Here is a 12,414-nt window from a genome sequence, read left to right as displayed (position 1 = left end):
TAATGGGGGATAGTTGAACCTTTTGATATCCTCTGTAGTTTGGATCCTTCGGAGGTATTGCTGGTATTAAAGCCACAATATCCCATTCCATATATAAATTACTTGGTGCCTTCCTTCTGGTAAAGTAGCTTGGGGATGCTGAGTTATGCTATGCACATCAAATAATTTCTTGTGTGCGAATCGAAACATAATACTCAATAGTACCTATACTATTGTCACTTCCTATATCAACCATGTCAAATTCAAATGAAAGCGTTAAAGACCCAACACCTACGACACTTCTCATGTTCACAATCCCGACATTCCTTCGTCTCAACCTTTATAGGTCCCGCCTCACAATTACAGCATACCCAGCGACTTTGCGACTCAGGAACGTTTTCAACATCCATCAAGCCAGCTAGTTTGATGCACTTCTCGCACCTTTCATGACTACGACAGCCCCGGCAGTGATTGAATCTTCCCCGCTGGGGTCCGCCATTGCAACCACAGCAGAACCACATCGGGTAGTCCATATCCTCCGAGAGTGTCACGACACTGCGACTTTTCGTTTGCGCATATTTGGGATCCTCCAAAAGATCAACGATTTCCTTCCGTCCTAGTCTCTTTGCCCAGAACAATGCGGTGCGGTCATCACTGTCAAGGAGGTTGATATCTGCGCCGCAGTCGAGCAGCTGGCGAGCTATTTCAACGTGCCCTCTGTAACATGCTACATGCAACGCGCTGGATCTGAATCGACCACCCCGCGCATCAACATCCACACCTTGAGACGTCAAAAGACTTTTGACAAGGCCCGCAAGACCGAAAGAAGAAGCGTAGTAGAGAGGCTCGCTTGCCATGATAGCCTCTCTCGATGCATCGGGCATTAGGCACTGAACCCAGAAGCTAAAGTTTCCCCCACCAGCCTTTTTAGAACTCAGACAAAATGTCATAGCAGAGTCCTCCTGACGTCCGTAGTTGTCAGATAGTCTGGCGTGAAGGGGCCAATATCGAGAAGCGTAGCTAAGAAGAGGGTACTCCTGATACTTCTTCTCAAGCTCTTCGTTGGTGCAGCAACCGTCTTGAAAGCTCTCAAGAAGTAGATACAATAAGCACTTATTGGCCATATAGGCGTGTATGCCTGGGATATTGTAGCTGAACCAGGCAACATCTCCTTCGCCCGTGCGGCTGGAGGTGATATACGCCCGAACCGATGAGTGGGCTAACGTAACCACGCTTGTTGCTGCGTCGTAATCCACAAGGCCTTGGCATATCTCCAGCAACACCATGGGCTCGGGCAGTCTGCACTCCTCGTCGATACGTGCTTCGTAATCGTCTAGAACTGCAGCTTCTGCCAGTTCTTGTATCGTAAGTGGTCGCAGCGCTACGGAGAGGGAGAATAGCGATTCTCTAGCGAGAAGTCTATCTGCTTCGGGGATGCTAAGCAGAATCTTTTCGTATACTTCGTAAATATCCTTTGGGAGATCATATAGGGCGTTGAAAACCATTTTGGCTGTTCTGAGAGTGCTGAGGGAGTCGAGTTGGCACTGGGCGTACCGAAACCTGAAAACGTCAGAAAAGAGGCACATACAAGGTTTATGGTATAGGTTTGCTCACATTCCTTTGGCGTTACCAAGTACTTTCTCACGCAACTCTAGTTTTGTCTCATTGCTGAGTCGTCTGAGGAGACGCTCTCCGCTTATTCTCGTGGTGATGTAGAAGTCGATATCTCTATCAACGTCTTCTGTACCCATATCTACCTCGATCATCTCTGGTGGTTCTTCCAGTTGCAGATCTTCTAGCCAATGTGAACAGCTCGATATAGCTGTCACAAACAGTCGCACGTTTGAGTTCTCGGTAACAAGTTGTAGAAGCATCTCAAACACCTCGATACAGCTGAAACTCTCGTTGATAGCATCAACTGAAATGTAGAATTTGTCAAAGTTCGACACGTATTGCGAGGTTAAATTGAGTATGGAATTCTCACCCAAGACCTCGCCTGACTTGCGCAACTGGTCGATGCCTTCGAGGGCTTCGGGATGCTGTTCTGAGAGTTGATGAAGAATTGACCCCAGGATGTTGAGAGGCTGCTGAGACTCCCTGTCATCAAAGGAGCAGTAAAAGTAAGCTTGGCCGATTTTGGGGTCTTTTTGCTGATATGACTTGAGATGTTCGACTGCAGCAGCACTGGTATCCATTTCAGCATCGGTGACAGGAAATCGGTGATTTGACTTACTGCAATGTTGTTTTTCCGGAACCAGCTACAGATATATGGGTTAGAAGGAGCGCAAGATTCAGCACATGAAAGGGCTGTCGGCTTACATTTGCCGCGAAGCCAGAGGATTCTTGGGGAGCCTGCACCACCGTCCCTCCAAGCTTTGAAGTCGCCGTCCAAGAACCACGACCCAGTAGATTCCATCCTCTTTTTGATTGCTTTCGCGTGTAGCTGTTTGGGACTGAACGGTTGTATCCATTCCCTGATCTTTTCTCTCTTTTCTTCTGTTCAAAACGTGAGCGGTAGCGAGCTGTAGCATGGTGGATGCAGACCTTCATCTTTAAGCTTCCCCTTCTCTTGACCTTCTCTAGCAATATTTAAAATCTCATGCGACTCAATCAGCAAGACTTCCATTTGTGTCCTAGTGCAATCAGAGACACTCAATCCTAGGTATAAGGAATTAAAAGACTTACGAGTTCTCAGCCATCATCATCACAATAAACCAAGTCTTCACACGTTCGAGATCCTGAATATCCGCTTTCACATCATCTTTCACCCACGGCCACAAGAATGCATTAACCCTACGAGATGAAGTCTGCTTCTTATTCAAATTCTCAACAAGACGAGCTACAAGCTCCGAAGTCGAAGATAAAGTCTTGCGAAACTCTTTTGAGCGTATTAAACCGGCTATATGTGGTTCTGCTGAAGCGATGTCTAGTTTCTCCAGCTGCTCCAAGACACCTTTGAGACCGAGAAGCTCTGTGTAGAGCTTGCGCATGTCACTTTGAGCATCGTGGACTGCTTTGCCGTAGTTGTACGCTCGTTGAATTAAATCTGAAATTTGACCCACTAGGCCAATGATAGATATGGGATCAACCATGGTTTCGGGGCCGGGATAAAATGCTTGGCATGATTTCGTGATAGATGCATTGGTGAAAGGTCGAGCGGGGTTGATGAGCTGACAGGCGGTCAGATGAAGCAGAATGTCAAGCCACAATATCGATATCTTGAACTCTATGGTTTAGTCTCCGAAAGAAATCGGACAAACCAATCCAAGGTCCTTATTAGGAGAAGGTGTTGTTATATGAGCTTATAAAGTCTAGCAAGGAGTAAAACGCCATTGAGCATATTAATTTAAACTGAAGCTTTCTAATGCTAACCTGTAGCAATGGTAGGCAGTTAACCTTTCTCTTCTAAAGCCAAAAATAGTAATATTACAAGTTGGCTAGAAAGCAAGAGTAAAAAGGTAAATAAGGATAAAATCTTTTATTAACGGTCTTGTGTTTTTTTGTTTCGCTACCAAGCACTTGAAATGCGCTTGCACTGGTGAGGCTGCAAAATCTCATGTTATAAACCAGATCATGCGTTTCAACGAATCGGTGTCATTAGACAACCCTGCGCGAAATCAGTCTTAAATGTGCAGCCTATGTCAGATCCCGCCTCCATAAGCTAGCCTCGGGATGTTAAGAGACTTCAGGCTGTAAGTCATCAGAAAAAGAGAACTAGTTAGCATTCTCAACGTGATCTTCTACTGCATCTCTTCTCAAATACTCAAGTCAGGAAATCATGCACAGTTATCTTGGTCGTTGTTTCATGCTTTACAGAGCAACAGAGCGGTGCCGCGAAAGACTCTGCTGTGATTGGTTTGAACTAAATGCAACAAAAGAACAGTGGCCGCGGCTAATTGAAAGGTATGGCTAGGAGCAGAGCGGTTACTCACACAAGTACCAAAATTCTGAGCCAACAGGAATCTACACACTAACGCTTGGCCTCCAGTAATGAAGCCAATGTAAAGTCCCGGTGTCAGCCTTCTTCCCGCCCACCTGAAACGTTGCACTGTGACCAATGCTTTGCAGGAACTGATTGGGAGTAAAGGCTGTTGGTGTGGTAGAAGTGCAACTGTAGATTACACATCCCACCCGCAAAGGGTTGAAATCTGGTCTCAGCCCCAAAATGCCAGGGCCGGGTTGTACGGCACAAGAATGTTGACAGCGGCACGATTGCACAGGACCAGGACAGACCATTATTTAAGGGGACGAGCCTTCCCCCTTTGATTTTTTGCACAATGCAACCCCAAAAACTCCACCTATTCCACACATCAATAACGATGGAAGCCATCAGCTGGGACGACGGATACCCAAACTATAAAGGCTGGGTTCGCTGCGGCTGCCACTACGTCCAACCTGACGTAAGTTCCCATTTACCACCAGCAATCAAGCAATCTAACATTATCCCTAAAATAACAGTGGGAACAAGAAAGAGGAGTAAGTATATCCAGCTGTGCGCACGACATGCTAACCGCGTCACAGTGTGTCCACAAAGACTGCGACGGAGGTTTTTATGGTAGTGATGGAGGGTTCTGGATCGACTGGGAGTATGAAGATACAACCAAGAGACGATGGTATTGTAGCAGAAAATGCGCCAAGTGGACGGCGAAGAAGATGGTGAGTGCTTCTTGACTACTTCTGTGGACCTTGCTGATTTAGTAGTGTGTATGCACAGATCGGAGCTGTCTATGCAGCCGCTAAGCGCTCGATGGGTTCGGTGTGTTTCCTTATCAGTAGTTCACGTGTCATTTGGGTTTCATTTTATATTACTACATGAATAAATTGACTAGTCATCGTTAAATCAAGAGCATTAGAGCAAGGTCGTGTTGTCAACGAAAAGAGGAGTGCTCAATAAAAAAGTGATCATAAGGTCCAAGTCAAACAAAATCACATATTACAGTAAATAGAAATCTTACGTGTGACTCACCCCCAGCTAGAAAACCTGACAGATGGTAAGCGATGGCACTATTTTGGGGGGCTGCGTTAGCCGCCAGCCTGATTTCTATTTTCATCCCCATTTCAGGTGAGAGGCCGGCGAAACGACTCCACGTTTCTATTGGCAGAGCTGAATCTCAGCTCTCTAAGCCGCAGTCAAAATACCTCAAAATATAGAGGGTGTTATTGGCCGCCTGTACTTCTTGCGATTCCAATAGTATCTAGCAACTCGTCTCCAATAATCACATCATGGACCTTGCTGGTGACTAAACACTATTTCCGTGAGTGCCTGAAAGTCGAGGATACACTACCGCCCTCGTCTTCCCCATCTGAGTTGGTGGAATAGCATGCCGAAGAGCGAAAGAGAAAACAAGTGGGGTCTATACCGGTGCCGAGATTTGTTCCGTCCATAACCGTGATGCAGGCAGACTGTGCAGTAGCAGTGGCAATCATCTATGCGTTTGGCCGGGCATCGAACTTTTCGTAATTACGACTTGTATTAGTATAGTTTCAGAGCCTCGCATTGTTCAGTGGCTGTAGTACAGCCAGGCATCCCTTCGCCGTAAGCTTTGTATGTGCAAGCCTGGAAGCCAGAGCTTGAGGCAAGGGAATATTCCTACTGACCATCTAGTCAGTATATAAGTTGAGGTTTCTGGCTCTCAAACCTAGTTTTACTTTGGAGTTGCAGTAGGCTCCTCACAAAGTTGTACGGCAGGCGAGAGGCCTTGAACGATGCGGATATACCCCGAGTTGCTACGAGGCGGAAGTCCTATGATAGTGTCAAGCCTTATCGCCTGGGAAATGTGTTAACTTTGCTGGGACATTTATACAGTCTCACTTGGGGCGTGATGGAAGGCTTTCAAGGGCCATCCGTATGAGGTATGAGGTAAAGATGAGATGACCACAAACCAGTGATCAGGGCCATCAGCGGGGAACTGCTACCACCGCCTGGGTACTTACAATATCTCGCCGCTGCTGAGATTTCGATAGTTTTCTTTGTTCTTAAGTCTCATCTCTGAACTTCGTATATAATTCGACTAGTAATGGCAAATGAGCCATCCGCCTCTGATCGCAAGGCCTGAAATAAAGCCTAAGTTTGTGAGCCAGTTGTGTTATTTGCAGTTGACTTTTGTGACTGAGAGCTTATATCAGCACAGAGAACTTAGCTGAAATAAAACCCGACATTTCCAGGCCGTTGTATATTTTCGAAAAAAAAGAAAGAAAAAAAAGAAAGAAAGAAAAGAAAGAAAAAAAAGAAAGAAAAAAAAGTCTAATTATTTTCCTGTCAGCAACATTATATCTCAAGTCTGTTCACTTGCAGAATGTTCAACACTGAATAGTTTATAGCAAACAAAAGCAACATGTATAGTAAAATGCGACGCATGGGTTGGGAAAGCTATATCATTTTTACTGCGTCGAACTTCTTTCATCCTCCTAATGCGGTAAACGCAGATTATGCACAAAGAAATTGGATGCTCGTAAATCGCAAAGCCAGATGAAGCTATTGGCAGACCGTTGATTTTCCCCTGCATTTCCTGTCAATGGTCTTGGGCTAATCGTGTTAGCGTGCAGCTGAGATCGATAGTTCACTAATGACAGCGCGCTAGCACCAAGCCCCAACGCCATAAAGACATTGCAGGTCCCATTTGCGTATTGTCCCTGATTCTTTCGCCCTCAGTGTCTCAATTCCAACTTTAGTCTTTCGCTTACTATGTATACTCGTGCGTTTCTTTCTCTGGCCGTCGGCCTTGTTGGCGTGGCTGCCAGTCCTTGCAAGCCGTTGACATCAGGTATGATTGTGTGAGGGATCTGGCAAAGAGCATGCGCTAATTGGGAATTGTACAGCCTCGATCGTTACTTCGGCAACTTTGACGTCAAGCGTGGCTGAACCCACTGTATCTACATCTGTTGAATCCGCTGTCACTGAGACGTCAACTTCGGCCGAGTCTTTGGTAACTGTTAGTCTGACTTCAACCACTGCTTTGACCACCACATCTGCCGATTCAACCACACTCTTCACAACAGAGACCTCCGCTGCTACAACTGATTTCTCCTCCACCGAGACTTCAGCCGATACCACCACCGCCGACGCGACAACCACAACATCCGACGCCCCAGCCGAAATCACCACATTCTCCATCATCGCCGGCTCCGGCCCCGCAGCCGACAACAACCTCAGATCAGACAACAACTTCGGCACCCCCCTATACTTTGGCTCAAGAGTAACTCTCCCCGCCCAGCACTACAACATCGACGCCGCCACCGGGCAGATCAAAGCCGGCACCAAGTCCATTTGCGCATGGTTCCACAACAGCGACACGACCAAGGCCTACATCACCGCATGTACCAGCGACAATGAGAATCCGAACAAGGGCGTAGTCTTCCTGAACTGCCAGGTCCCTACCGAGGGTTCTGCCCTCCAATGTAGTGTTCCGGTGCTGAGCTGTATCCAGCAAGGTGGTGGTGAGCAAACTTGCGCTGCAACGACGGATACTTTGAGTCACTTTAGTATGGAGGGTGATGATAGAATGGTGTATATTGTTGGTGATGGCTTTACGGGTATTAACCAGACCCCGGTTGATCTGGTCATTGACCAGGCTGCGGTTGCTGCTCCGACAGCTTGAGCTGCAAATAGAACACGAAGAAAATGCATAGAGCCATTGTTTCTTCTGTCCTGGTGTGATTCAAATTCCTTGTACATACTTTTCAATAATTAACAGATGGCGACATATTGATCGAACAAACCTGGGGAAAGTGTTACTGAGGCTGAAGCGACCCATTCCCAAGCAATCATATTCCTTCTTTCGAGCTTCCTGGCTAAATTACCTGATTATAACGACCATTGGCTATGGATTTATTTTCTCTTCCTCCTCATAAACCCTGGCGCATTGTCAAAATCTACTATCGTCTAAATTCAAATCCGATATGCGAAGAACTCGCCTCATACTCAAATCGTGGATCTAGTAGCAAACTTGATCAACGATGTCTCGACAGGCTACTCAGAGAACAACGATGCAGCCTCTATAAATCCCCAGTTTCCTGAGTGTCTCATGATAGTTCTTTGTATCTTCAAAATTTAGCAAAAGTGTTATGCGCTTGTTGTTATTGATTGAGAGGTTCCATCTTTGGTGCCACCCGACGTTTGAAATGGTTTCGTGGCGAAAACAGGAGAGTGTAGGGTAACTAATTGCCGCGCGCGTCGGGCGATCCCGCTTGGACTTCAGCTGCTGACTCACGCAGCTTATTAATAGCAACAGTCACGCAACCAACAATCGAGTTTAAATCCCCCGCATCTGGCCCCCAAGAACAAAGAGACGCTACTTCACTGTAACATCAAAAGAACCTTAGCAATTCTTACCTTTATATCAGTCTAATAAACTTTGACCTCGCCCTCACAATTGCCCAGCAAAGAACCATGGGCGACGCCTCAGTCTTCAAATATCCCTCTCCCTTGACTGGGTATGAGAATGCCCCGCCATTGCCAGACGAGAAAGCAGCAGACGGGAAGAGCTATGTGAATCCCCCGTCAGAAAAGCTCAGCGAAGCATACGAGAAGTTTATAGATCCATTGGATCGAAGTGATCGGGGTGGCTTGTAAGTCAGATCAATCCTTGGAGTACCACGTGACAAGCTGACAGGTATCAGTGACATTCATATCTACTACCTACAAACAAACGAAACGCAGGTCAAGTACGCCAAGGAGCTTTGGGAGAGAATCCGAAGAGAGTGTAAGTCGTACCACCCTGAATAACATCTATCAAGCCCACAAGCTAACATGATCAACTTCAGTCCCCGAACTACGAATCTACAAGCTCTGGGAGGGGCCAATTGGACCTCATCCTATCGCCATGTTTGAAGTCAATGTATTCTCGCCCGCTCAATTCGGCGCTTTCGTCGCGTGGCTTGCTATTTGGAGAGGACCCCTATCCGCTCTGGTTCACCCTAATGTTATTCCCGAAAAGGGCGTGAATCGCTGGGCGTCGATGAAGAGGGATCATTTGGAGAGGGCGATCTGGATGGGTGAAAGACTGCCACTGGATGCTAGTCTTTTCAATAGAGAGGATTAGATGCAAGAAATATTCATCAAGTTAGTCAACAGTCTACAGATAATCAAAAAGTACAGCAGTTTATAACGGAATCAATTATGTGAATTATTGTGTCATTTGAGCTCGATCTTGCGACAGGCGCTCAACCACCCTGCGCGCCGAACCGGACCCAAGCTCTATGCTAGAGAGTCTTATTTGTGCTCGCCCTCACCATTGCAGAAGGGAACGGGATAAGTTTCGCTGCTGCAGAGACGAATAATACCCTTAACCCACTCAAGATTTCCATAAGTCTGACTCTCATACGAATCCGAGGTAAACTCCGTCTTCTCAATCTCATCACCGCATCCATCAAGAACATTGCCCTGAACACGTCGGACATAAGGCTGGCTGACAATAAGACCATGGTGATTCTCAGGAACTTGGAAAGACAGAGACTGCTGCTGGCTCGAAGTCCAGGTCTCGGTGTAGTCAATGCTCAGCGAAGTGGTGAGAATGTCTTCGATGAGAGGGATGCTGAAGCTAGCGCCTACTTTGAGAGAGTTGGCGATGGTGAAGCCGGAAGTGACGCTGACGGTGGCCTTGGAACCGTCGAGACTGCTGATGACGGGAGACATGGGGACATCCCAGTTGAGAAACTCCTTCTCGGAGAGGACTTGGACTTCGGTGCTCTCGCAACCACGACGCTCAATGTTTCGCTTCGAGGGAGTCTTGGTGTTGACAGCGGGGGCAGTCTCGAGACGTTCGAGGTCAGCGGCTTTCATGACTTGAGAAGTGCCATCGGTCTTGAGAACGATGACATCGTCGGCGGAAAGAATCTTGGGAGCGGCTGCGGCTTGGGTAACCGAGACAAGGCTGACGAGGGCGAGAAGCGTGGAGGGGATCATGGTGGGGAAGCTGAGTAGTGTTGTGATTAAATGCGAGTATTAAGCAAGACAGCTAAAGCAAAATGATGCGATCAAATCAGATGAATGAGTGACTTGGTAAAGACTGTAAAGATTGGCTAGATGCACAAACGAATGAACGACGAAAGCTCGATGCTGATAAAAGCTAGTCTTGTCAAGCTGGGGCGCATTGATCTTTTAACCCATCCATCTCCAGATATCACGGACCCAGTTCATCTCGACTGCCCTCCATGACTCAAAAAGGCAATGCGTAAAATCACATATTACACAAGGACCCCATTATCAATGCACTCGAATTATGTAACTCTGGCCCAGTAAGGCAGTGCACACAAGGGATACAGACGGGTGATCCACACGGAAAATCGTATCCCGAGGTTTCAAATCCTCGGCTGCGTCATGAACTTCTCCTATTTTCGCACCGACAGCGAGAATTAGAGTTTATGACATGTTTCATCCCTATATTCTATCCCCATCTTCGGAACTGCCGATGCTGGGGTATTTCTCAAGATAGAATGCTTTGGATTGGATGAGAAGCAGGTTTCTGGAATATAGGCCCGCGGGAATATCGTTATGGTTCGTCGGATGTTGGCGCTGATCTTTCGGAGGGTCCTTGGTATTGTTTCAGGTTGGCATAATATTCGTGTAGATGCTGGTACTGGCTATTAGTGACGTTGCATTGATGGAGAAAGCTCGGACAAACCCGTTCAGCTGAGAAGATGGACGCATGATCTCTGAGATAAGGTGTTATAAGTGTCTGCACGTCCGTTGATAGTCAATGGCTTATCATCCATCACCAACAGTCTTTACCAGTTTTGGACCTTCGACACTCTTTTGTCCTCCAGTCACTCATTATCTACATCGAATTATCTACGATTGCGAGCTAATAATACTTCTTTCTATCTCCTCAAATAATACCAGAATTCATCATGTTTGCCAAGATTTTCAGCGCTTTCCTGCTCATTACTGCCGTGTAAGTCTATCAATCCGGCTGTCGAAATACGATGTCTAACAAGACTAAAGGACGGCGAAGCTTCACGACAACTGTGCTTGCCACAACGGCGATAGCTACAACTGGCGCTTGACTGCCGCTGCATGCACAGAGTATAACGATGAAGGCTACGAGGTATGCATTTGTAACCAACAGTCAAGTAATCTCCTATCAGCTAACTGACCCTTTAGTGGGGCGGTGCTACCTATAATGAGACGTCTGGTCGCGTAAGTCAAACTGCCTTTTATAAATGAGATGCACACTAACCTGAGAGTAGTGTGCCCAAGCCACCACTGAAGACAAGATCGCCGGTGATCAGTGGGAGGATGCTTGCAGGAAGATCGCTGAGGAGGGCTACGACTGCGCCGATGGAGAAGGGAAGTGCTACGCCAACCCCAAGAAGGTCCGTGGCAGATGTTAAAGGCTTTGTATAATACGTGGCGGGGAATGACTTCTGCCGAAGCGTTTGAAGACTCTTTCTTTTTCCATGACCCAAGTCTTTGTTTGTAACCTGGCCATATTGACTCTATCACAGAGCATCTTGATACTGAGCAACTGGGAAGAAGGTCTAAGTAAAGGTCAAGACCCTCTAGAATTAGACTTAATGAAGGATGGTGGGCATAGTATCCTCCGCATACAAGAGAGGTCTTATTTCATGACGGCCCCTTATCAGGCTAGAGATCGCCACATTATTAGTGAATCATGGCCTGTTGAGGATCGTGCGATCAGATTGACAGAAGAAGCATACAGAAACCGACGGAATGCAACGACGGAAGGCCATGTTGAAGGAAACCACTATAAAGCTTCCCAGAACTCGTGAAACATCTGGCGGTATTGTAATGAAGCAGAGAGTAGCGCGGGCTTGATGGACATCAGGGCAATACACTCTACCGCCTATACGTAGCGGCGAGACGGAGGAAGTTGGATTTCTTCGATTCATGAAAGCATTTCGGATACTGAAATGCCTCGGCTTATGATACAGATAGACTATTTAAATCAAGCAGTTCCCTTCTCCGAAAATATTTATAAAACTATTCATATAGTGTTAGTCGTCCATCTCAATTATCTCATGTAGCAGGCGCGGCAGTGTTCGCGTAGATTTACTGACCAGTCGCCACCAAGGCCATCAGAGCATATAAAAGCTTCCTGAGCACCCTCATTGCAAGTAAGGCCCTTGTTGCGGAGATCCTCGACCCGCTTCGTCTGTGCTATTCGGTCGCCATTATTATCAGGATCTCGGTTGAGGTCAGGGCGCTGAGGCGCAGCCACGGTAAGGGTGGCGAACGCAATGAGGCAAAACGTGTTGACGAGAATCTCAACTTTGAAAATTGGATACTGCGGGGGTGAAGGGAAGATGGAGATCGAGAATTGGATGGTTATGTTAGTGAGTTGTTGATGGACCAGCCAAATGAAAAATAGAAGTCAAGAAGGAAAAGCATTTACATGAAATGTAACCCTGCCGCTTAATATATCTTCAGAGCTTATTCACAAGCTAGAGGACAAGTTGCATGGGAGTTTCGCTGAT

General features: G+C 46.8%; 6 protein-coding genes across 6 annotated transcripts; 4 read left to right on the top strand and 2 right to left on the bottom strand.

Annotated features, from left to right (window-relative positions):
- Positions 1-172: 172 nt before the first annotated feature.
- Positions 173-3,100, bottom strand: FOIG_07526 (uncharacterized protein). Its single transcript, XM_031207101.1, has 6 exons — positions 2,665-3,100; positions 2,524-2,612; positions 2,299-2,475; positions 2,213-2,237; positions 1,594-2,163; positions 173-1,539 (listed from the first exon to the last, which is right to left on the bottom strand). Exons 1-6 carry the CDS (start codon positions 3,069-3,071, stop codon positions 243-245), a joined length of 2,565 nt encoding a protein of 854 aa, XP_031062634.1. The 5' UTR covers positions 3,072-3,100; the 3' UTR covers positions 173-242.
- Positions 3,101-4,220: 1,120 nt separating this feature from the next.
- FOIG_07525 (uncharacterized protein) lies at positions 4,221-4,906 on the top strand. The gene is made up of 4 exons (XM_031207100.1): positions 4,221-4,379; positions 4,438-4,455; positions 4,501-4,635; positions 4,681-4,906. Exons 1-4 carry the CDS (start codon positions 4,257-4,259, stop codon positions 4,717-4,719), a joined length of 315 nt encoding a protein of 104 aa, XP_031062633.1. The 5' UTR covers positions 4,221-4,256; the 3' UTR covers positions 4,720-4,906.
- A 1,758-nt stretch (positions 4,907-6,664) lies between these two features.
- On the top strand, positions 6,665-7,577 carry FOIG_07524 (uncharacterized protein; the record flags this gene model as incomplete). Its single annotated transcript, XM_031207099.1, has 2 exons — positions 6,665-6,743; positions 6,799-7,577. 2 exons carry the CDS (start codon positions 6,665-6,667, stop codon positions 7,575-7,577), a joined length of 858 nt encoding a protein of 285 aa, XP_031062632.1.
- A 672-nt stretch (positions 7,578-8,249) lies between these two features.
- FOIG_07523 (DOPA 4,5-dioxygenase) lies at positions 8,250-10,035 on the top strand. The gene is made up of 3 exons (XM_031207098.1): positions 8,250-8,547; positions 8,599-8,681; positions 8,743-10,035. The coding sequence occupies exons 1-3, from the start codon at positions 8,369-8,371 to the stop codon at positions 9,018-9,020; spliced, it is 540 nt and encodes a 179-aa protein (XP_031062631.1). The 5' UTR covers positions 8,250-8,368; the 3' UTR covers positions 9,021-10,035.
- Positions 9,085-10,037, bottom strand: FOIG_07522 (uncharacterized protein). The gene has a single exon (XM_031207097.1). The coding sequence runs from the start codon at positions 9,881-9,883 to the stop codon at positions 9,191-9,193; it is 693 nt and encodes a 230-aa protein (XP_031062630.1). The 5' UTR covers positions 9,884-10,037; the 3' UTR covers positions 9,085-9,190.
- A 652-nt stretch (positions 10,038-10,689) lies between these two features.
- FOIG_07521 (uncharacterized protein) lies at positions 10,690-11,834 on the top strand. The gene is made up of 5 exons (XM_031207096.1): positions 10,690-10,871; positions 10,922-11,024; positions 11,081-11,116; positions 11,167-11,534; positions 11,740-11,834. The coding sequence occupies exons 1-4, from the start codon at positions 10,828-10,830 to the stop codon at positions 11,308-11,310; spliced, it is 327 nt and encodes a 108-aa protein (XP_031062629.1). The 5' UTR covers positions 10,690-10,827; the 3' UTR covers positions 11,311-11,534; positions 11,740-11,834.
- The last annotated feature ends 580 nt before the right edge of the window (positions 11,835-12,414 follow it).

The sequence above is a fragment of the Fusarium odoratissimum genome (assembly GCF_000260195.1).
Source record: "Fusarium odoratissimum NRRL 54006 unplaced genomic scaffold supercont1.11, whole genome shotgun sequence".
Taxonomy (NCBI): domain Eukaryota; kingdom Fungi; phylum Ascomycota; class Sordariomycetes; order Hypocreales; family Nectriaceae; genus Fusarium; species Fusarium odoratissimum.
This window is presented reverse-complemented; position numbering and strand designations above follow the sequence as displayed.

Bases quoted from the DNA above. Each gene is read 5' to 3' on its own strand.
- FOIG_07523 (XM_031207098.1), top strand. From the start codon at position 8,369: ATGGGCGACGCCTCAGTCTTCAAATATCCCTCTCCCTTGACTGGGTAT. The intron at 8,548-8,598 runs GTAAGTCAGATC...GACAGGTATCAG, and splicing joins CGAAGTGATCGGGGTGGCTT to TGACATTCATATCTACTACC. The intron at 8,682-8,742 runs GTAAGTCGTACC...GATCAACTTCAG, and splicing joins GGAGAGAATCCGAAGAGAGT to TCCCCGAACTACGAATCTAC.
- FOIG_07526 (XM_031207101.1), bottom strand. From the start codon at position 3,071: ATGGTTGATCCCATATCTATCATTGGCCTAGTGGGTCAAATTTCAGAT. The intron at 2,476-2,523 runs GTCTGCATCCAC...CGTTTTGAACAG, and splicing joins GGGGAAGCTTAAAGATGAAG to AAGAAAAGAGAGAAAAGATC. The intron at 2,238-2,298 runs GTAAGCCGACAG...ATATATCTGTAG, and splicing joins CCTCTGGCTTCGCGGCAAAT to CTGGTTCCGGAAAAACAACA.
- FOIG_07522 (XM_031207097.1), bottom strand. From the start codon at position 9,883: ATGATCCCCTCCACGCTTCTCGCCCTCGTCAGCCTTGTCTCGGTTACC.
- FOIG_07525 (XM_031207100.1), top strand. From the start codon at position 4,257: ATGCAACCCCAAAAACTCCACCTATTCCACACATCAATAACGATGGAA. The intron at 4,636-4,680 runs GTGAGTGCTTCT...CTGATTTAGTAG, and splicing joins AGTGGACGGCGAAGAAGATG to TGTGTATGCACAGATCGGAG.
- FOIG_07521 (XM_031207096.1), top strand. From the start codon at position 10,828: ATGTTTGCCAAGATTTTCAGCGCTTTCCTGCTCATTACTGCCGT. The intron at 10,872-10,921 runs GTAAGTCTATCA...ACAAGACTAAAG, and splicing joins TTCCTGCTCATTACTGCCGT to GACGGCGAAGCTTCACGACA. The intron at 11,117-11,166 runs GTAAGTCAAACT...ACCTGAGAGTAG, and splicing joins ATAATGAGACGTCTGGTCGC to TGTGCCCAAGCCACCACTGA.